Source organism: Festucalex cinctus, chromosome 8 (assembly GCF_051991245.1).
Source record: "Festucalex cinctus isolate MCC-2025b chromosome 8, RoL_Fcin_1.0, whole genome shotgun sequence".
In the NCBI taxonomy this organism is placed as follows: domain Eukaryota; kingdom Metazoa; phylum Chordata; class Actinopteri; order Syngnathiformes; family Syngnathidae; genus Festucalex; species Festucalex cinctus.
Window position 1 is genome coordinate 21,579,334 of NC_135418.1, and position 22,719 is coordinate 21,602,052.

At 39.0% G+C, this 22,719-nt stretch overlaps 1 protein-coding gene across 4 annotated transcripts in view; it reads left to right on the plus strand.

Moving 5' to 3' along the window:
* poc1a (POC1 centriolar protein A) overlaps window positions 1-12,293 on the plus strand; it is a 32,154-nt gene extending 19,861 nt beyond the window's left edge. For all 4 annotated transcript variants that reach the window (XM_077530059.1, XM_077530058.1, XM_077530060.1 and 1 more), the window contains exons 10-11: window positions 5,247-5,456; window positions 11,438-12,293. In XM_077530059.1, the coding sequence (XP_077386185.1) occupies window positions 5,247-5,456; window positions 11,438-11,560 (333 nt within the window). In that variant the 3' untranslated portion in view covers window positions 11,561-12,293. The remainder of the gene's footprint in view (window positions 1-5,246; window positions 5,457-11,437) is intronic.
* Window positions 12,294-22,719: the final 10,426 nt, after the last annotated feature.

The window sequence follows — 22,719 nt, forward strand, 5'->3', positions numbered from 1 at the left end:
ACACACATGCACACTCCACTGCACTGCACGGCTGTAGGATGTGGAGGGACAGAGAAGACTTCCGTAGCATCATGAACTTCTCTTCCCTTTGCTATTGTTTTCATTGTTCTTTTGTGCACACTACATGCATATGACTGCAAGGTCGAGAACTCTTTGAAGTTCCTGAAATAAAGCCGAAAGACCCTCACTTGCTTTTCATGATGTAAGTTCCGAAATCTTGAAAGATGACGTAATTTTCACGGTAAAGTCTAATGCTGGCTATCTTACTAGCTCGTAGCATGGAGCACTGTAATTGTGTGTGAAGTTCATCAAAAAGATGAGAGCAAATTTTATGTGAAATAGTTTTAAATCCAAAATATTCAATATCTGCTGGAAAAAAAAATAACAGGCGTAAAATGATTGTCCTGTCTAAAACTAGACTAAAAGTTTGACAATTTTTGTTAACTTAATAAAGTTATTTTACTTAGCCTAAAATAAAGATTAAAATGCTAAATAAAAACAGGGTGAAGTTGACTGATTATGATAAAAAAAAAAATTAACAAGCATGATTGAAAGTGGACTAAAACTGATACTAAATTTTAAAAATGTCCGATAAAATGTCTGATAAAATACGGCAAAGTGTTGATTACACATCAGACATCACTGGGCGATGGATCTTAACAAGCAAAACTAACTTCCCTCCCAGAGAAAAGAAGATGCATATTCCCTGCCACAGCAGCTTGGTTAAATCCAAGAGACGAGGATAACTAACTAGCATGCCAAAACTAGAGAAATGCACTTTAACGTTGCATAGAAAATCTAGAAAAGGACAGTCAAGAAAATACGTCAGCAAAACCTTGCTCGACTAACAAACTTCTTTCAAAGTATCTTTCATCAATCCAAATGCTGAATAATTCATGTAACAGTTATTCATAAGCAATTTCCAGTTTAAAAATACACCTGCCAATGCTTGAACCGACCACATTTTGTGGTAAATGTTCTTTTCACTGTATCTTAAAAGTTTGTATGATTCTAGCAGGTTATGTTGACAGTGGGAATTGATAACATTTTCCAAAAAGAGATGGAACACGAACATGAGAGAAAGAGGGAGGAGATGTGGCTGGGCAGAGTTGAGGACTAGATCGTAACCGGAGTCAACGAGGGCAGATAATGGGTCAAGTGGAGCGGATGAAAATGGAGAGTGAAAGGTATGAGCGTGGAGGAAAGATGCAGCTGTATGATGCTGCAACAAATGGGAAAATGACAGTCCAGAGAAATGTCTGTGATATACAAAAATCAAATAAATAATCGATATGGAATCTATTTTCCTTTTCAAGCCCGATATCAATTCATAAAGCCGACTCACTTATCTCGTCTTTTCCCCATAAATTCTTAAGAAAATAGAATTTTAAATGCGATTATTTATTTTTTTTGTATCTTACTGTTTTCTTGAAATTTATTGTTCACATGAATTTAAAAATATTTGCTTACATTTATGAAAGACCTGACTTTGTGTACTTTAAAACAATTGAAAATCTTTTTAATGTATATTTGCAATTATTGAATTAGATGGAGAATATTTTCAACTCCTTGCTGATGTCAATGACATTTAGTAATTATAACACGTTACTTTCATTAATAATCGAAATCATTTGACCAGTTATTACCTGCGCAAAATTTACTTTGGAATTAAATATTTGTGGAGTTTGTATCATGTACTTAACATCTAAGAATTGATGTGCCATAAATAATCAATATCGGATTGAATTAAGAAAAAAAATCAAAATCGAATCCAACTGAACTCTTGTGAATGGAAATTGAATCGATTGAGGAAATTAGAATCAATATCAAGCTCTAGTAATAAACATCATAAGCAATGAAATCAAGAGTTTGCTTATGTGCAGCTCTAGTTCATGTAGAATGATGTAACTACATGGTATGTTGGCTATCTTTTGGTGCAATCTCTAACCTTTCCTGTGATCATTTCATTGGCAAAGCAGGAACCATTGTGATTTGTGGTCCATGGACTTTGAGTTGGCTCAGGGTTTACACACGCACACAAAAAAACGTCAATCTATCCATCCATGTCCTAACCATGGAAACCCTATTAAATCACTGAGAGAACATGAAAATCCCACATAGCCAGATTCAAACCCTGAACCTCTCGACCTCCAAAAGCCCTTACATGCCTGTGAATATTCTCATTCATTCTCAAGACCAAAATGAAACCTTGTGTTCAGGGAGCGATCCCACTTTTGGTGTTCCAGTTACATTAAATTATAAGAATAAAAATGCATCTGAATAGTCCTTTGGTAATGGCACACATTCTAGCATTTCATTTTTCTTTTTTTTCTTTTTTTTTTCTCCATGTCTCGGAACATGTGTAACTTATAATGGTAGTGCGAGCTGGGTGAAAGCATGCCAATGAGGCAGGCTGCATGACTTCAGAGCTTTGGCACCTCCATAAAATGCCCCCATGAATGTTATGAGTAACACCTGGGTTGGCAAGAGCCTCATAGCGTTGAAGAATTTTTCAAGTTTCAGCATCCTTTTGTATCAAGTTGTAAAACGCAGCCATGCGCTTGCGTCCCAGCTTGTGTCCGTCTCCTCTCATAAAAACCTTCTCCACTTTTGTGTGTCAGTATTTGCCTGTGCTTGTGTAGTTTGTAGTGCAGCATGCAAGGTCCATTGATGGATGGCTGCTTTCAAATCAAAGTTGCATTTGGGCCTCAGGAAATTTTCCACTGTTGGTTTTCCACTCCAGGTGATTCATTAGTAGGGGCGGTTACTATGTGTGCCGAGTTGGTGTGCACATACAGTTTGTGTTTACATTTGAGCACATCAGGGTTTTGCCTGACTGTGTGAGTGTGTAAAGCGACTGTAGTACAAAACGTACATGTGTCAGGACTGGCTGTGTCAAAACGTCACATTCCAGATTCGCTCTATTAGTTGAGAAATTTTTGTCTGGAATGCAGAATACAAACAATGAAACAAGTTTGCGTTTTGTCTACTCTTGAGTTCAAAATGGAGGAGCAATTGATTAAGTCATGAATAAGAAAATCAATAGATGAAAATATCTGATTCCAATTTCAGAAGAAAGCAAATATAAACCAAATACAGATGTTTAAATGTTGAGCAGGGGGAATGGAAAACAACGGAATGGTAATAAATCAGAATGTCACATGCACTACTACTTAATGCATATGATAATGTGAATCATATGCCAAGGCCTTAGTGTTCACCGGGTAGTAACAAACCGTACACTAGTGAGGCATAATGGACCATAATGTTGCGCTGCACTTTTCACGACCATCATGTAAACACCACAGAGGGAACTCGAGGACATGTTCATCCCTTCAGTGCCGTTATAAGGATATGTAGATTTCATGGTCTGTTTACATAAGCTGTTTTAGTTGGCCTGCGGTGACCCCCTTGTAAGCATTGAAGCAGCTTTTGTAATACAGTACAAGAAAATCCACCTTTTTATTACAAGCACTTGAATTTGAGTACTCTATTTCGGATGAAAATGAAAAACGCAAAATACATGCTTTCCTTGAACATGGCATAAGTTTCGGAGTAGCAATTGAAATAACTTTAACATTAAACCACGCGTTTTTCGATCAGTCTTGCCACGTTTCACTCAAATGTAGCCTCTAACAAGACTTTTCAGTCATGTGGCGTCTCAGTCTACATGACTATTGACTTGCCTGGAAGTTTTATGCCAGCCTGGTAAAGTTATATAGGTTTGTTGTATTGGAGTATTGATGCAAATTGGTATCGAGTTATTTCAAATACAAAAGTCTCCAAAAGTTAATCTAGCATACATTGGACCTCTGCTATTTGCGGGGGTTAGGGAACGGGCCGGTCCCATGAATGGAGAGTAACTGCGTATAATTGATGCCCAAAAAATAAACACCAAAAAAAAAACTGATTTTCCATGAAAAATCAAGGGATTATTAACAAAAACTGTGTGGGCGTGGCGAATCTGTGAATATGTGAATCCATGAGTATTGAACTAGTATGCAGGGGTCCACTGTATTAAATCAAACAGATTTGTGCTTTTGTGTAAAAGTAACACAGTATATCCTTATGCTCGCTGTAAATTTAAAAGCAAAAACTAAACAGAATTTTTCCAGACGATGACTTTTTGTCTAATTCTTTCCTAGTTTCATCATTTGAGGCCAGCACAAATTTCTGCTTCTTTTGAGTCACTCCCCATTCTGGGGGAAATATGCTTGTCACTACCAACGTATATAGTTTGAAAGTACATGTTTGAGCGTGCCCTCTAAGATAATTATTTTGTTTGGTGCGGAACGTAGTCATTTGCCACCCACTCAGAGCAGCATACTCAGGCTCTTAGTTGGAAGCCACTGACATGTTGAAATGGCTTACCTCCATTAGTTATACCCATACATGTATTTCGTTGTATCGTGTGTACCTCGGTTTTCTGTTAGGTTTATGGCCTAAAACATCAAGAGAATATTTATGTTTTTAAGAGGAGGCTTAACACTTACTTTTTTAGTTTGGCATTTGATTGATCTTTTTTTATTTTATTTTATTTATTTATTTTTATTATTATTATTATTTTTTATTATTATTATTATTTATATTTTTATTTTGTTTAATCCCCTTTTATTTATTTAACTATTTTAATCTATATTGTCTTGTAGCTTTGTTTTTATTTATTTATTTTTTCTATTGTGTTTCACTGTTTTCTTTTAGTGTTTAAATGTTTTTATTTGGTAGTTATTAATTTTTAGCTCCAGTGTTTTCTCATGGGGGAGCTTCCACAGTGAGAGGGATGCTTGGTCTTCATCCATCTCACTGTGGATGAACTCCTCCTGGGTGCCTTTCCTTACAGGGTACTTCTGTGCCCCGCCATGTTGTGGTTTTCATGTGTTTGTTCTTTTATTTTATTGTATTATGGATGTCCAGCACTTTGAGTTGCATTTTAAATGTATGAAAGGTGCTATATAAATAAAGTTGATTGATTGATTGATTGATTGATTGATTGATTGATCATGTTTAGAATTTGGAGTCAGGGTTATAGGCTTGGATGTTGTGGTTTCAATTTAATGTTAGTGTTTCTGTATATTAAGATTTGAGATTCAAGTTAGGAAGGTTTGGGTTAGAAGTTGAGGCTTCAAGATAGGCTTTCAAATTAGGGTTAGGATTACAATTTAGGATTATAAATTAGTTTTAAGGTTTTAAAATATGGTTTTGAGTTTCAAGATAGTGACCGTGTTTCTGTCTCCTGTGATTTTTAGGCCTCGGAACTATCCCAAACAGCTGCCAAAACAGGCCGCCGTCACGCCGGCGCCCACGGGCGTTCGAGCCCCGGTTCCACCTCCACCCACACAAATGTCCAGGGTCCGCCTGAGCCCCCGCTCCAAGTGCCCCTTGCCTCGGAAGAAAGCCCGACCGGCCTAACCAGCACACTTGAACACATTATGGGTCAACTGGATGTTCTGACGCAGGTAAGCGGACGTCAGGCTCATCTTTCGTGGCGTGCACCGCACCACCCACTCGCGCAGTAGAGAACAAAAGCGTCCTTTTACTTCTCAACTCGTAGGCCCGAAATGGTTTCAGCAACACGGACACGAAAATGATTACGTAACTCCGTCAACGGTGCCTTGGCACTGCACCCAACTGGTTGATTAATTACATTTCATTCAGTTCAAGCGAATATTAAAACTAATACAAAACTTGTGTTCATTATGGATTTGGTTGTAATCCTGTTTTTATTGTCAGCAGCAGCCCATTTGTGTTATTTCATCCATGTTTCATTCATGAATTATGTATCCGCAGATGATGTGAGGCAGTATTTGTAGAGCCTCTTTCATAGCTGCAACTATCTTTCAGCAATATTTTAAATCTAGCTACTTTAGAAAGCTTTGTTCTTTTCATGCCACTTACGTTCTCCAAGGGTGCAAATGTTACCGCGTAGCTCAGTCTATATATCTCCAGACACATTTTTAAAGAGATGGAAGTGAATGAAATGTGGTGAGAAAGTAATGATAAACCAAATAGATTGGGAATGTGGCTATTCTGCATACCATATATGGTGGAGCTTGGGTTGGTGAGGGGGGAGCACCACAAATAGAGAGTCAAATAAATGGAGTGTCTGCAAATTCCAAGCTGGGTGTTGTTGAATGAGGACATGACGCAGAGGAATCTTTGGAGTCAAACATATGGTCATGTGTAGAAACCTGCAAAGGATTCTGTAGGGGGGGAAAAAATGAATAGCTCAGCGATGCAGGCTGTAGCATGCTTTGTCAACCCGTTCACATTTCACCACAAATGCTTGCTTCTTTCAAGTCTGAAAACGAAACACCTAGAATGACAACGGGAATATTTGACACAGCGACGAGTCACGTAATGAACTCTGACCGTTTCTGTCATGACATGTCAACTCTCGAGGAGAGGTTTGGCCTCGGTGGATGGCCTTCATGATAATTTCTCTTTACCACTTTACAGTACAAGAACCAAGCTATCAAATAAGTCAACAGTGTGCATATTATAGCGCGCATGCTATTAGGAAAGCACAAATAACTGCCAATACTTACTTTCTTGCTTCACCATTCAGCTTTTTGTAAGTCTCGCGTCGAGGAATCTGAGGGAAGCGAATGAATTATTCAGCATACGACAGAAGCTTCCAAAGACACACTTTGCTGTCTTAGCTGTTTTTCACTTGTCCACCCACCACCCCACCGGTTGTCAGTTGTCCTCCCCCTCTATATGTACAGCACTATATGTATTTAAGTGCTATCTATCACCCTACACATACTCTTTTTCACTCAAGCCAGAGTACTTTTTGAATGTTTTTCATTAGTCGTCCTATAAACCAGTGCGTGGAAGCTGTGATTTCTAGAAACATGTACTAATATATTCCAGAGATGTAACAGGAGAATAACCCAATTATAGATTTGATTTTCCTGTTGTAGAAGGAGCCATTCAAGCTATTAGGGTTAAGATCCGTATCAGCAGCCCCTCGATTTGTGCATCTTTAGTCCGACAATTTCATAATACATCATATACCGATGTCATTGGGTTAAATTTTTTGTTTACACTTAAATGGTATTAGTTAGAGCTGTACAAGAATTGGTGGTGACTCCAAATTGAATTGCCAATTGGTCATTGTAAATGAATGCCAGATATTAAGTGCGAGTCCAAGCTGGTTCTTGCGCTTGCCCAAAGTTGACAAACATTTTCCCGGGCCAGTCCGTCTGCTTAGTGTTCACGCTATCTGAAGTCCTTTTTACCAAATTATCATCAGATATATGAAAGCCAATCCACACGTAAATACACTTTAAAAGATGACCTACATCCTTTCCCCAAAGCTTTTTGAGGTTAATGCCCTCAAACAACGCTAGCACGCTAATGTTAGCATGCACGCGATTTAGGGTATGGCTAAATACAGTACGACAAAGTGAGTGAATAGCTGCAGTTTCCTTCAGGTGTTGAAAAGTTTCATGCAAAGACCACATTGTAGAAAGCATATCCATTACCACATCTCTGGTAGTCATAGACTTCACATAGTGTTTACCCACACCCTCCAGAACATATCACATTTAAATAAAAACACTTGTTTTAAATCATTATTTCTCACTTTTACTATACTGAATGTCTTTTGGGTCAGACGCAGCGTAGGCCGTACCAAAGCGATGAGACTGCACATGTAACACAAGGCCGGTAATGCTAAAGGCGATGTTGAGTATAATGCATTCAAGAGTGAAAAGAAAAGCGGCTCACTCTATTTTAGGGGCAAAAAGATTCGGTTCCTATCCTAAATGAAAACTATGGACCAGTATCGTGTTGCTGTAGCCTGCGGACACGTGCACAATCGCGCGCGCGCGCACACTCGCACTAACAACATTAGTAGGGCTGAGGACTGAGGGGCCATATCAGGTTGGTAAGATAAACAGGGTGTTATTGATCTTGAGAACAGAGACTGGGAGAAAGATATACACGCCTTTACCCTGCTTGGATGGATTGAATCACAGGAGATGCCTCGTCTGATGACTCCCCCTAAAGAAAACGCCCCTCACCCACGCATGGCCCACATCTCAAGACAAAAGACTGCAGGCGGCAATTTACTCATAATTTGTTTGGCGATCTATTATTGGCGTGTTTGACATCAACAACCTATTGAACGTCCTTAGGAAGCATGATGGCTTATTACTGTTAACCGGCCTGCTATCAGTTGTCTACATATACAGTATTTTCTCATGGAGTCCAAGGTAGTGCAACTTTATTGATGATCAGAAGACAAGCTTTATCGAAAGCTCCTTACAAGATATTGATAGATGCTCCTAAAAGTATTGAACTAGATTGTCCAAAGCGTGCAGTAGTGGTCATGTTTAGTATAAAGGTACCTTTAAGGTTTGACCACAATCCATTCTGCCCCATGAAGATCATTTGTGTGATTGCTGTGATTTGGTCGTTTTTTAATGTTGAACAATTCTAGTTTTGATAATTGGTTCCCATTTTTTTTTTTTTTTTTTTTTTTTTAAGAGCTCAGAATTGTTCATTCGGTAGTCTTACCGATTCAACGTCTTATCATCATTGCTCTTTTTTATTTATTTATTTTTTTTGGTTCCCATTTCTTATACATGAATACATTCTGTTAAAGCCAATTTAACCAAACACTCTTTTAAACACTCTCTTAACCTTAATGACTAATGAGCTGGACTAATTAACGGCACTAATCATTTTTTTTAAAACATTTTTACAGAAGTATAAGAAAAAAAAATCAACCACAAATGTAATATCGCTGTTAAAACATAGCAGGACTTTTCAGCTATCTTATCTTTGGAAACACATTTATTTAATACTTTGATCAGCATTCTGTGCTATCTGTCCAAGATATCACAGTAGTCCAGCACTGTTTGGACTCCTCTGGAATTTTGCATGCCCTGATGTTCTGCCAACTGTCTCAAAATTTTTGATTTGCGCAGTTGGAAGGAATAACAAAGGGGGTTAGTCCATGGAGTCTCCAAGTTCATGTTTTTAGTTAAACCTGAGACACTCCAAACCTCACTTGAGCGTTACTTTTAGATCTTTTTTTTTTTTTTTTTTTTTAAACAATATCATTGGTGCACCACTCAGATCCAATCGCAAAATGCAGGCTGCGTTTTCATTTTTCTTCCACAGATTTCAATTTGGCCAGCTTCTCAGAGCAGTAAAAGAGGCCTGAGGCCCCCACAAGTCTGACAATAGCCTCATGGAAAAGCTCTGTTGAGTATCAAAAAAAAAAAAAAAAAAATCACTGAGCGAGAATCTGATTATTATCAAGGCTCACGATATCCATTCAGTGTAGGACAGTTTCATAACACATAATTACCTTTGCTAACATGTTCCTTTTGCCTCGTGTGGTGTAATCAAAAACGCTTAAGGCTCCCCTTCACTTAATTTGCTCATTAATGTGGGCAGAATTCATTTTTATGCAAACATGTTTGACGTAACTTTTTTTTTTTTTTTTTAACTTAATCAACAAATCACCCAAAACAAAAAGAGAAAATCAGCTTTTTTTTTCAATCAGCACAACAGTGACTAGTATTTTATTTTAATTTTTGGCTTTTATGACACCGTAAACAACAAAATCAAGACTGTGAAAAGGCTTTTGATGGAAACAAAAAATATGGACGTTCGATACAACTTATTTTCAGGTTGATACTAGTACAAGTACTCATTTATTGAACGTTCACCACCGGTATCGATATTGCTTGTACTTAATGATCATGAACTGGATGCACGTCAAGATGAGATTTAAATATCATGTAAATTGATTCCAAATGTTTTCATCGGGCCACCATCTTATTTCTACGGAAAACATTTGCAAAAAAATAAATAAACAATGTGATGTATGTATGTAACAAAGCAGCACCCAACTCTCCAAACAGACTATGCTTACAAAAGCATGAGACGTTTCCATTCTGTCAAGATTTTAGTAAATAACTGTTTTGCAGCCAGCCCTGGAAACAAGGTCTTTTGTTTTGAAGCATTCAACAAGACCGTTTGAAACACGTCGACGTCTTCCTCACTCACTGTATCCAAAGTCGTGAGCTTCCTTGCCGCACTGTGTTTGTCACCAGGCAACACAAGGGAGACGTTCACAATCATGTTAGTGTTTTCAGCCTCCTTGAGATGATCATTTTTTTTGCAGATCTCGTCGTAAAAGTGCTGCCTGAATGATTTGTGATCATTATTACACCGCCTGGCTTTGCAATGGGACGCCATTGTTCTCTTGTCTTGGATGTCTTCAGGCACTACTCAAAATTCAAATAACAAATCAATCAGTCAGGGGCAAAAACAAAAGGAAATCAAATGAAACTGAAGCAAAAATAACAGACATATAACCCTTTTTGCTGCAGTCACAAGTAATTGAATCAAGGAGTGGCTGAGCCTTGAACTTGTAAGACCAGAGGCACAAAAAACATGTGCTTGGTTCATTAGAGAACGCCTGTACGCTTTCTAGTCTATTTACCTTAGCTGCAGTGAATTGAAGACATTTGGCAGGTGTGTATAAGCCTTATATGCTATTTGCTATGGAAAGTGGTAATTGGTGTCAAGGAAGTATTTTAAAGTGATAATTCATGACTGTGAAACAAAAATCTTTGTGTGCTGGGGAGAAGCTAAGTTTAACACGCGAGTTATTTGTGGAAGTTATGGGGACTCTTTTTCACTTGTGCATGTACATGGACACCACTGGTCCATTTTTTTTAATCGACTAATCAGTTGGGCACAGCTACCCCCCCCCCCCCCTTTCCCCTTTTTTTTAAATTTATTTTTTTACCGGAGGGTGTTTTCCAACTACAGAGGGATCACACTCCTCAGCCTCCCTGGTGGTTTTCGTCCTGGCCCTGGCCCACCTTCAGCTGGATCCTCGAGGGTGCGTGGGAGTTCGCTCAACTCGTCCACTTGTGTTTTGTGGATTTGGAGAAGGCATTCGACCGTGTCCCTCGGGGAGTCCTGTAGGGGGGTGCTTCGGGAGTAATAATATTGTTAATACTATCTAAATGTCACTATTGCATATAAAACTAATACATGTCTACTCTGTGAAATGTAATGGCAAATGATGTTTTCCTATAGGAAGATTTTTATTTTTATTTTTTTAATGAGAACAAGTGGAATTGCATTCATCTTTAGAGTTTCCAATGTAGTCTGACGATTTGTGCTGATTACACCGATCCATATTGCATCTATTCTCAAGTGTCTTGTGCCAGGCCGAAGCAGACCTTTTCCAAAGCAATATTGTTTCGCACTCACGACACCTCCAAAGTACACAAACTGCCTTATTCACACGCGCACAATTGCAACCATTATTTGTCCATCACTGTCACGCCTGGCGCTGCACGTCCTTGGCTAACATGCCTCCTCTCTCCTCTGTCTATCCGTCTCCTGCCTCCCCTCATCATCTCGCTTCCCTTCATCATCATCCCCGTTTTTGCCCGTCCAGACGGTGTCCATCTTGGAACAGCGGCTGACGCTGACAGAAGACAAGCTGAAGGAGTGTTTACAGAACCAGGTGGCGTCTCACGCCCGAGACCAGGCGAGCTGGACGCCGCACGCCCAGTACTGAGCCTCGCCGCCTTGACTGTCCAACTCGTCCTCGCGGAGACGCTTGAGACGCGGCAGAGACAAATGTTGCAGAGGTGGTTGCTTGCAACGGTGCTGAGAGAGCGTCTTTTTTCTGCTGATGAAGTGCGTTTGCACTAGGCGACATTTTCCTACTTGCCAATGCGAAGCACGTTTTTTTTTTTTTTTTTTTTTTTTGGGACAAACTTTCATCTTGTCGTTTTTCAAAGGTGACGCAACATAAAGACTAATTTGTGACCAGTTATGTTTGGTTTTTCACAATTGAAAAGTTTCCAGTTGTTTTTAATATGTGCCTGTGGCATACAAAAATACCAAACGATCAAGAATTAAAGCCTTTACACCCGATTTCTTAACTTGCGCATTAAAATGGGCTGGCCATGCCGTATGCAAAGTAGCCAATTATAGCCCTTGTACCCCGTCCTGTACTGTATACGCCTGGGTCAATACTGAGTCCAGCTTCCGTTACCATGACAACGTGTGAGAGCAGAGCCACATAAAGACAAGCCATTCATAAAAGGTATGCAAAATAGTTCCATGAAAGTTCATCTCAAGGTGCTTTATTTATATTTGTATTTACTTTCTATACTTCGACTACAACTTGACTTTTACTGTTGTAGTCGAACCATCTTATTGTTTCCATGTGTGTGTATGTTTTTTTTTTTTTTTTCCCTCCCCTAGTTAAAATTAAAGAGACTCCAGATGCGCTTTCATTACCATTTGCAAGTCCATTTGTTGTTATTCCTTTTGCCAGAGCAATGATGTCATCACCCGTCACGCTTTAAGGGGACCATTTCCTCCAGCGACCGGTCCCCGGAGCCAGAACGGTTGTCCCACACATCGTGACTTTCCTTTTTGTTTTGTTGTCTTCAGCAGAGATGTGGACAGCGTGAGTCGTGAGTTTTGTCATCCCAAGCGCCCGGTGAGTCACTTTCACCTCCTCCTTTTGCCAGATTTTCCGAGCGGCCGTGTATTAAGCCAGGCTTCCGCCAAGTGCTTCATCCCGCCAACTTCGGGTTCCCTTGGGGTGCGTCGTGTAGGCAGGGGAGTCGATCATCCAGCGACAACGTGCGCAGCAGTTGCGATGAAAGTTAAGGTAGACTTTTTGCAGATCAGCAAAAAGTGATTCCATAAGGAAGCATTTATTTATCGTTATAAATCACACTTTGTGTCTAGCATTTTTAAGACGTTTGCACTAACACCATTGTCGTGTTTTATATTTGTAGAGAATTCAAGAATTATTATTATTGTGTGAAGGCTGGAGGCCTTCACACATATGTTATTCTACACCATTCCCGTTATTCTTATTGTGTGAAGGCTGGAGGCCTTCACACATATGTTATTCTACACCATTCCCGTTATTCTTATTCTTATTCTTATTCTTATTCTATTTTATTCCTCGCACTTTTTTGTCCTGTTTCTACTTCCACATTTTTCACCCGATTCACTCCGTTCCAATTTCAAATGATTCCAAATATTCGCGTCTACATCGCTTCCATTTTTCTTATTCCCACGATTCACGTGTTACCCGCAATTCCCGATTTCGTACCCGATTTTTCCCCATGTATTCTTAATGGGAGATTCTAAATTTCACATTTCCTTCCACATTTTTTCATCCGATTCACTTCGTTCCAACTTCAATATGTTCCATCATGAGCTCTTCCAGCTTTTCAGTTCCAAAATTCACACCTTACCCACAATTCATGATTTCGTACCCGAATATTTCCCACATTCTACATTTTTCATTTACTTCCACATTATTCATCCGATTGACGTCGTTCCAACTTCAATGTATTCCAACAATTCAAGCCATGAGCTCTTCCAGCTTTTCAGTTCCAAAATTCATGCCTTACCCACAATTCCCGATTTCGTACCCGCATATTTCCCACATTCTACATTTCACATTTACTTTGACATTTTTCATCCGATTGATGTCGTTTCAACTTCAATATATTCCACCAATTCAAGCCATGAGCTCTTCCAGCTTTTCAGTTCCAAAATTCACACCTTGCCCACAATTCCGGATTTCGTACCCGAATATTTCCCACATTCTATATTTCACATTTACTTCCACATTAGTCATCCGATTGACTTCGTTCCAACTTCAATATATTCCAGCAATTCAAGCCATGAGCTCTTCCAGCTTTTCAGTTCCAAAATTCATGCCTTACCCACAATTCCCGATTTCGTACCCGAATATTTCCCACATTCTACATTTTCCATTTACTTACACATTATTCATCCGATTGACGTCGTTCCAGCTTCAATATATTCCACCAATTCAAGCCATGAGCTCTTCCAGCTTTTCAGTTCCAAAATTCACGCCTTACCCACAATTCCCAATTTCGTACCCAAATATTTCCCACATTCTACATTTTCCATTTACTTCCACATTATTTATCCGATTGACTTCGTTCCAACTTCAATATATTCCACCATTTCACGTCATGAGCTCTTCCATCTTACCACCTAACTTACCACGTATGGCGGCCATTTTCCAACTTACCATGCACGGCGGCCATTTTAGACAAATGATATGCCCAGGTTTCTCGCCAACCTGGCCTCCCAAGGCGGTGGCCATTTTGGCCAATTGATTAGGTATGCGTGTGATTCTTGCCAGGATATTCCCCGACCTGAACAGGAAGTGACCAATATCAACAGGAAGTGACCTCATATCAACAGGAAGTGACTTAATTTAAACAGGAAGTGACTTAATTTCAACAGGAAGTGACCTAAAATCAACAGGAAGTGACCTGATTTTAACAGGAAATGACCCGATTTCAACAGGAAGTGACCTGATTTTAACAGGAAGTGACTTCATGTCAACAGGAAGTGACTTAAAATCAACAGGAAGTGACCCGATTTCAACAGGAAGTGACTTAATTTCAACAGGAAGTGACCTAAAATCAACAGGAAGTGACCTGTTTTTAACAGGAAGTGACCCAATTTCAACAGGAAGTGACCCAATTTTGACAGGAAGTGACCTGATATCAACAGGAAGTGACCCAATTTTGACAGGAAGTGACCCGATTTCAACAGGAAGTGACCCGATTTCAACAGGAAGTGGCCTGAAATCAACAGGAAGTGAGCATGCTAGTGCTAAGTTAGCATGCTAATGCTAGCTAATGCTAATTCTAGCTGAACATGCTAATGCTATTGCTAGCTTAGCATGCTAATGCTAATGTTAGCTCAGCATGCTAATGCTAATGTTAGCTTAGCATGTGAATGCTAATGTTAGCTTAGCATGCTAATGCTAATGTTAGCCTAGCATGCTAATGCTAAGTTAGCATGCTAATGCTAATGTTAGCTTAGCATGTTAATGCTAAGTTAGCATGCTAATGCTAATGTTAGCTTAGCATGCTAATGCTAATGTTAGCTTAGCATGCTAATGCTAATGTTAGCTTAGCATGCTAATGCTAATGTTAGCCTAGCATGCTAATGCTAAGTTAGCATGCTAATGCTAATGTTAGCTTAGCATGCTAATGCTAATGTTAGCTTAGCATGCTAATGCTAATGTTAGCATGCTAATGCTAATGTTAGCTTAGCATGCCAATGCTAATGTTAGCATGCTAATGCTAATGTTAGCTTAGCATGCTAATGCTAATGTTAGCATGCTAATGCTAATGTTAGCTTAGCATGCTAATGCTAAGTTAGCACATTAATGCTAATGTTAACTTAGCATGCTAATGCTAGCTTAGTATACTAAGGCAAATGTGACCTGATTTCAACAGAGTGACTATTACTCCATTGCTTAAGTTTGCCACTCCTTACACCATTGCGACTCGATTCTACCCTCCTTACTTCATTGCTTACTTAATTCTTCTCACTTTACTCCATTGCTTACCCGATTACTTGCTACTTCGTCCATTTCTTACTTGATTTCTTCCTTGTTTTCTTGTTTCTTGCTGATTTATTTTTACTTTTGTGGTATTTGTCTTCCTTCAACTGCTTCTAGATTTCTGGATGAATTTAAACCATTCCAACTTCAGCATGTTTAGCTCATTCCATGTCATTCAGTATCATTCAACATCATTCAATATCATTCAATATCATTCAATATCTTTCAATATCTTTCAATATCATTCATCATCATTCAACATTATACCAAATCATTCCACAGGTATTCATTCAGCTCTCCAGCCTTCACACGCCATTTCCCCAGAAATGGCATTTCTAGTTATTGTGTGAAGGCTGGAGGCCTTCACACATATGTTATTCTACACCATTCCCGTTATTCTTATTGTGTGAAGGCTGGAGGCCTTCACACATATGTTATTCTACACCATTCCCGTTATTCTTATTATTATTATTATTCTTATTGTGTGAAGGCTGGAGGCCTTCACACATATGTTATTCTACACCATTCCCGTTATTCTTATTATTATTATTATTCTTATTCTATTTTATTCCTCGCACTTTTTTGTCCTGTTTCTACTTCCACATTTTTCACCCGATTCACTCCGTTCCAATTTCAAACGATTCCAAATATTCACGCCTACAGCGCTTCCATTTTTCTTATTCCCACGATTCACGTGTTACCCGCAATTCCCGATTTCGTACCCGATTTTTCCCCATGTATTCTTAATGGGAGATTCAAAATTTCACATTTCCTTCCACATTTTTCATCCGATTCACTTCGTTCCAACTTCAATATGTTCCATCATGAGCTTTTCAGTTCCAAAATTCACGCCTTACCCACAATTCACGATTTCGTACCCGAATATTTCCCACATTCTACATTTTTCATTTACTTCCACATTATTCATCCGATTGACTTCGTTCCAACTTCAATATATTCCAGCAATTCAAGCCATGAGTTATTCCAGCTTTTCAGTTCCAAAATTCACGCCTTGCCCACAATTCCCGATTTCGTACCCGAATATTTCCCACATTCTACATTTTCCATTTACTTCCACATTATCCATCCAATTGACGTCGTTCCAGCTTCAATATATTCCAGCATTTCAAGCCATTAGCTCTTCCAGCTTTTCAGTTCCAAAATTCACGCCTTGCCCACAATTCCTGATTTCGTACCCGAATATTTCCCACATTCTACATTTTCCATTTACTTACACATTATTCATCCGATTGACGTCGTTTCAACTTTAATATATTCCACCACTTCAAGCCATGAGCTCTTCCAGCTTTTCAGTTCCAAAATTCACGCCTTGCCCACAATTCCCGATTTCGTACCCGAATATTTCCCACATTCTACATTTTCCATTTACTTCCACATTATTTATCCGATTGACGTCGTTCCAACTTCAATATATTCCAGCAATTCAAGCCATGAGCTCTTCCAGCTTTTCAGTTCCAAAATTCATGCCTTACCCACAATTCCCGATTTCGTACCCGAATATTTCCCACATTCTACATTTCACATTTACTTCGACATTTTTCAACCGATTGACGTGGTTTCAACTTCAATATATTCCACCAATTCAAGCCATGAGCTCTTCCAGCTTTTCAGTTCCAAAATTCACGCCTTACCCACAATTCCCAATTTCGTACCCAAATATTTCCCACATTCTACATTTTCCATTTACTTCCACATTATTTATCCGATTGACTTCGTTCCAACTTCAATATATTCCACCATTTCACGTCATGAGCTCTTCCATCTTACCACCTAACTTACCACGTATGGCGGCCATTTTCCAACTTACCATGCACGGCGGCCATTTTAGACAAATGATATGCCCAGGTTTCTCGCCAACCTGGCCTCCCAAGGCGGTGGCCATTTTGGCCAATTGATTAGGTATGCGTGTGATTCTTGCCAGGATATTCCCCGACCTGAACAGGAAGTGGCGAATATCAACAGGAAGTGACCTCATATCAACAGGAAGTGACTTAATTTCAACAGGAAGTGACTTAATTTCAACAGGAAGTGACCTAAAATCAACAGGAAGTGACCTGATTTTAACAGGAAATGACCCGATTTCAACAGGAAGTGACCTGATTTTAACAGGAAGTGACTTCATGTCAACAGGAAGTGACTTAAAATCAACAGGAAGTGACCCGATTTAAACAGGAAGTGACTTAATTTCAACAGGAAGTGACCTAAAATCAACAGGAAGTGACCTGTTTTAACAGGAAGTGACCCGATTTCCACAGGAAGTGACCCAATTTTGACAAGAAGTGACCTGATATCAACAGGAAGTGACCCAATTTCAACAGGAAGTGACCTGATTTTAACAGGAAGTGACTTCATGTCAACAGGAAGTGACTTAAAATCAACAGGAAGTGACCCGATTTCAACAGGAAGTGACTTAATTTCAACAGGAAGTGACCTAAAATCAACAGGAAGTGACCTGTTTTTAACAGGAAGTGACCCGATTTCAACAGGAAGTGACCCAATTTTGATAGGAAGTGACCTGATATCAACAGGAAGTGACCCAATTTCAACAGGAAGTGACCCAATTTTGACAGGAAGTGACCTGATATCAACAGGAAGTGACCCAATTTCAACAGGAAGTGACCCGATTTCAACAGGAAGTGACCCGATTTCAACAGGAAGTGGCCTGAAATCAACAGGAAGTGAGCATGCTAGTGCTAAGTTAGCATGCTAATGCTAGCTAATGCTAATTCTAGCTGAACATGCTAATGCTATTGCAAGCTTAGCATGCTAATGCTAATGTTAGCTCAGCATGCTAATGCTAATGTTAGCGTAGCATGTGAATGCTAATGTTAGCTTAGCATGCTAATGCTAATGTTAGCTTAGCATGCTAATGCTAAGTTAGCATGCTAATGCTAATGTTAGCTTAGCATGTTAATGCTAAGTTAGCATGTTAATGCTAAGTTAGCATGCTAATGCTAATGTTAGCTTAGCATGCTAATGCTAATGTTAGCTTAGCATGCTAATGCTAATGCTAAGTTAGCATGCTAATGCTAATGTTAGCATGCTAATGCTAATGTTAGCTTAGCATGCTAATGCTAATGCTAATGTTAGCATGCTAATGCTAATGTTAGCTTAGCATGCCAATGTTAATGTTAGCTTAGAATGCTAATGCTAAGTTAGCATGCTAATGCTAATGCTAATGTTAATTTAGCATGCTAATGCTAAGTTAGCATATTAATGCTAATGTTAACTTAGCATGCTAATGCTAGCTTAGTATACTAATGCAAATGTGACCTGATTTCAACAGAGTGACTATTACTCCATTGCTTAAGTTTGCCACTCCTTACACCATTGCGACTCGATTCTACCCTCCTTACTTCATTGCTTACTTAATTCTTCTCACTTTACTCCATTGCTTACCCGATTACTTGCTACTTCGTCCATTTCTTACTTGATTTCTTCCTTGTTTTCTTGTTTCTTGCTGATTTATTTTTACTTTTGTGGTATTTATCTTCCTTCAACTGCTTCTAGATTTCTGGATGAATTTAAACCATTCCAACTTCAGCATGTTAAGCTCATTCCATGTCATTCAGTATCATTCAACATCATTCAATATCATTCAATATCTTTCAATATCTTTCAATATCATTCATCATCATTCAACATTATTCCAAATCATTCCACAGGTATTCATTCAGCTCTCCAGCCTTCACACGCCATTTCCCCAGAAATGGCATTTCTAGTTGTGTGAAGGCTGGAGGCCTTCACACATATGTTATTCTACACCATTCCCGTTATTCTTATTATTATTATTCTTATTATTCTTATATTTTATTCCTCGCACTTTTTTGTCCAGCTTCTACTTCCACATTTTTCACCCGATTCACTCCGTTCCAATTTCAAACGATTCCAAATATTCACGCCTAGAGCGCTTCCATTTTTCTTATTCCCACGATTCACGTGTTACCCGCAATTCCCGATTTCGTACCCGATTTTTCCCCATGTATTCTTAATGGGAGATTCAAAATTTCACATTTCCTTCCACATTTTTCATCCGATTCACTTCGTTCCAACTTCAATATGTTCCATAATGAGCTTTTCAGTTCCAAAATTCACGCCTTACCCACAATTCACGATTTCGTACCCGAATATTTCCCACATTCTACATTTTTCATTTACTTCCACATTATTCATCTGATTGACTTCGTTCCAACTTCAATATATTCCAGCAATTCAAGCCATGAGCCAGCTTTTCAGTTCCAAAATTCACGCCTTCCCACAATTCCCAATTTCGTACCCGAATATTTCCCACATTCTACATTTTCCATTTACTTCCACATTATTCATCCAATTGACGTCGTTCCAGCTTCAATATATTCCAGCATTTCAAGCCATTAGCTCTTCCAGCTTTTCAGTTCCAAAATTCACGCCTTGCCCACAATTCCTGATTTCGTACCCGAATATTTCCCAGATTCTACATTTTCCATTTACTTCCACATTATTCATCCGATTGACGTCGTTTCAACTTCAATATATTCCACCACTTCAAGCCATGAGCTCTTCCAGCTTTTCAGTTCCAAAATTTACGCCTGACCCACAATTCCCGATTTCGTACCCGAATATTTCCCACATTCTACATTTTCCATTTACTTACACATTATTCAGCCGATTGACGTCGTTCCAGCTTCAATATATTCCAGCATTTCAAGCCATTAGCTCTTCCAGCTTTTCAGTTCCAAAATTCACGCCTTGCCCACAATTCCCGATTTCGTACCCGAATATTTCCCACATTCTACATTTTCCATTTACTTACACATTATTCAGCCGATTGACGTCGTTCCAGCTTCAATATATTCCAGCATTTCAAGCCATTAGCTCTTCCAGCTTTTCAGTTCCAAAATTCACGCCTTGCCCACAATTCCCGATTTCGTACCCGAATATTTCCCACATTCTACATTTTCCATTTACTTACACATTATTCATCCGATTGACATCGTTCCAGCTTCAATATATTCCAGCAATTCAAGCCATGAGCTCTTCCAGCTTTTCAGTTCCAAAATTCACACTTTGCCCACAATTCCGGATTTCGTACCCGAATATTTGCCACATTCTACATTTCACATTTACTTCGACATTTTTCAACCGATTGACGTGGTTTCAACTTCAATATATTCCACCAATTCAAGCCATGAGCTCTTCCAGCTTTTCAGTTCCAAAATTCACGCCTTACCCACAATTCCCAATTTCGTACCCAAATATTTCCCACATTCTACATTTTCCATTTACTTCCACATTATTTATCCGATTGACTTCGTTCCAACTTCAATATATTCCACCATTTCACGTCATGAGCTCTTCTATCTTACCACCTAACTTACCACGCATGGCGGCCATTTTCCAACTTACCATGCACGGCGGCCATTTTAGACCAATGATATGCCCAGGTTTCTCGCCAACCTGGCCTCCCAAGGCGGTGGCCATTTTGGCCAATTGATTAGGTATGCGTGTGATTCTTGCCAGGATATTCCCCGACCTGAACAGGAAGTGACCAATATCAACAGGAAGTGACCTCATATCAACAGGAAGTGACTTAATTTCAACAGGAAGTGACCTAAAATCAACAGGAACTGACCTGATATTAACAGGAAATTACCAGAATTCAACAGGAAGTGACCTGATTTTAACAGGAAGTGACCTCATATCAACAGGAAGTGACTTAAAATCAACAGGAAGTGACCCGATTTCAACAGGAAGTGACTTAATTTCAACAGGAAGTGACTTAATTTTAACAGGAAGTGACCTAAAATCAACAGGAAGTGACCTGTTTTTAACAGGAAGTGACCCGATTTCAACAGGAAGTGACCCAATTTTGACAGGAAGTGACCTGATATCAACAGGAAGTGACCCAATTTCAAAAGGAAGTGACCCAATTTTGACAGGAAGTGACCCGATATCAACAGGAAGTGACCCAATTTCAACAGGAAGTGACCCGATTTCAACAGGAAGTGACCCGATTTCAACAGGAAGTGAGCATGCTAGTGCTAAGTTAGCATGCTAATGCTAGCTAATGCTAATTCTAGCTGAACATGCTAATGCTATTGCTAGCTTAGCATGCTAATGCTAATGTTAGCTTAGCATGTGAATGCTAATGTTAGCTCAGCATGCTAATGCTAATGTTAACTTAGCATGTGAATGCTAATGTTAGCTTAGCATGCTAATGCTAATGTTAGCTTAGCATGCTAATGCTAAGTTAGCATGCTAATGCTAATGTTAGCTTAGCATGTTAATGCTAAGTTAGCATGCTAATGCTAAATTTAGCTTAGCATGCTAATGCTAATGTTAGCTTAGCATGCTAATGCTAATGTTAGCATGCTAATGCTAAGTTAGCATGCTAATGCTAATGTTAGCATGCTAATGCTAATGTTAGCTTAGCATGCTAATGCTAATGTTAGCATGCTAATGCTAATGTTAGCTTTGCATGTTAATGTTAAGTTAGCATGCTAATGCTAATGTTAGCTTACCATGCTAATGCTAAGTTAGCATGCTAATGCTAATGCTAAGTTAGCATGCTAATGTTAATGTTAGCTTAGCATGCTAATGTTCATGTTAGCATGCTAATGCTAATGTTAGCTTAGCATGCCAATGCTAATGTTAGCTTAGAATGCTAATGCTAAGTTAGCATGCTAATGCTAATGTTAGCTTAGCATGCTAATGCTAAGTTAGCATATTAATGCTAATGTTAACTTAGCATGCTAATGCTAGCTTAGTATACTAATGCAAATGTGACCTGATTTCAACAGAGTGACTATTACTCCATTGCTTAAGTTTGCCACTCCTTACACCATTGCGACTCGATTCTACCCTCCTTACTTCATTGCTTACTTAATTCTTCTCACTTTACTCCATTGCTTACCCGATTACTTGCTACTTCCTCCATTTCTTACTTGATTTCTTCCTTGTTTTCTTGTTTCTTGCTGATTTATTTTTACGTTTGTGGTATTTGTCTTCCTTCAACTGCTTCTAGATTTCTGGATGAATTTAAACCATTCCAACTTCAGCATGTTAAGCTCATTCCATGTCATTCAGTATCATTCAACATCATTCAACACCATTCAATATCTTTCAATATCATTCATCATCATTCAACATTATTCCAAATCATTCCACAGGTATTCATTCAGCTCTCCAGCCTTCACACGCCATTTCCCCAGAAATGGCATTTCTAGTTCTTATTCTTATTCTATTTTATTCCTCGCACTTTTTTGTCCTGTTTCTACTTCCACATTTTTCACCCGATTCACTCCGTT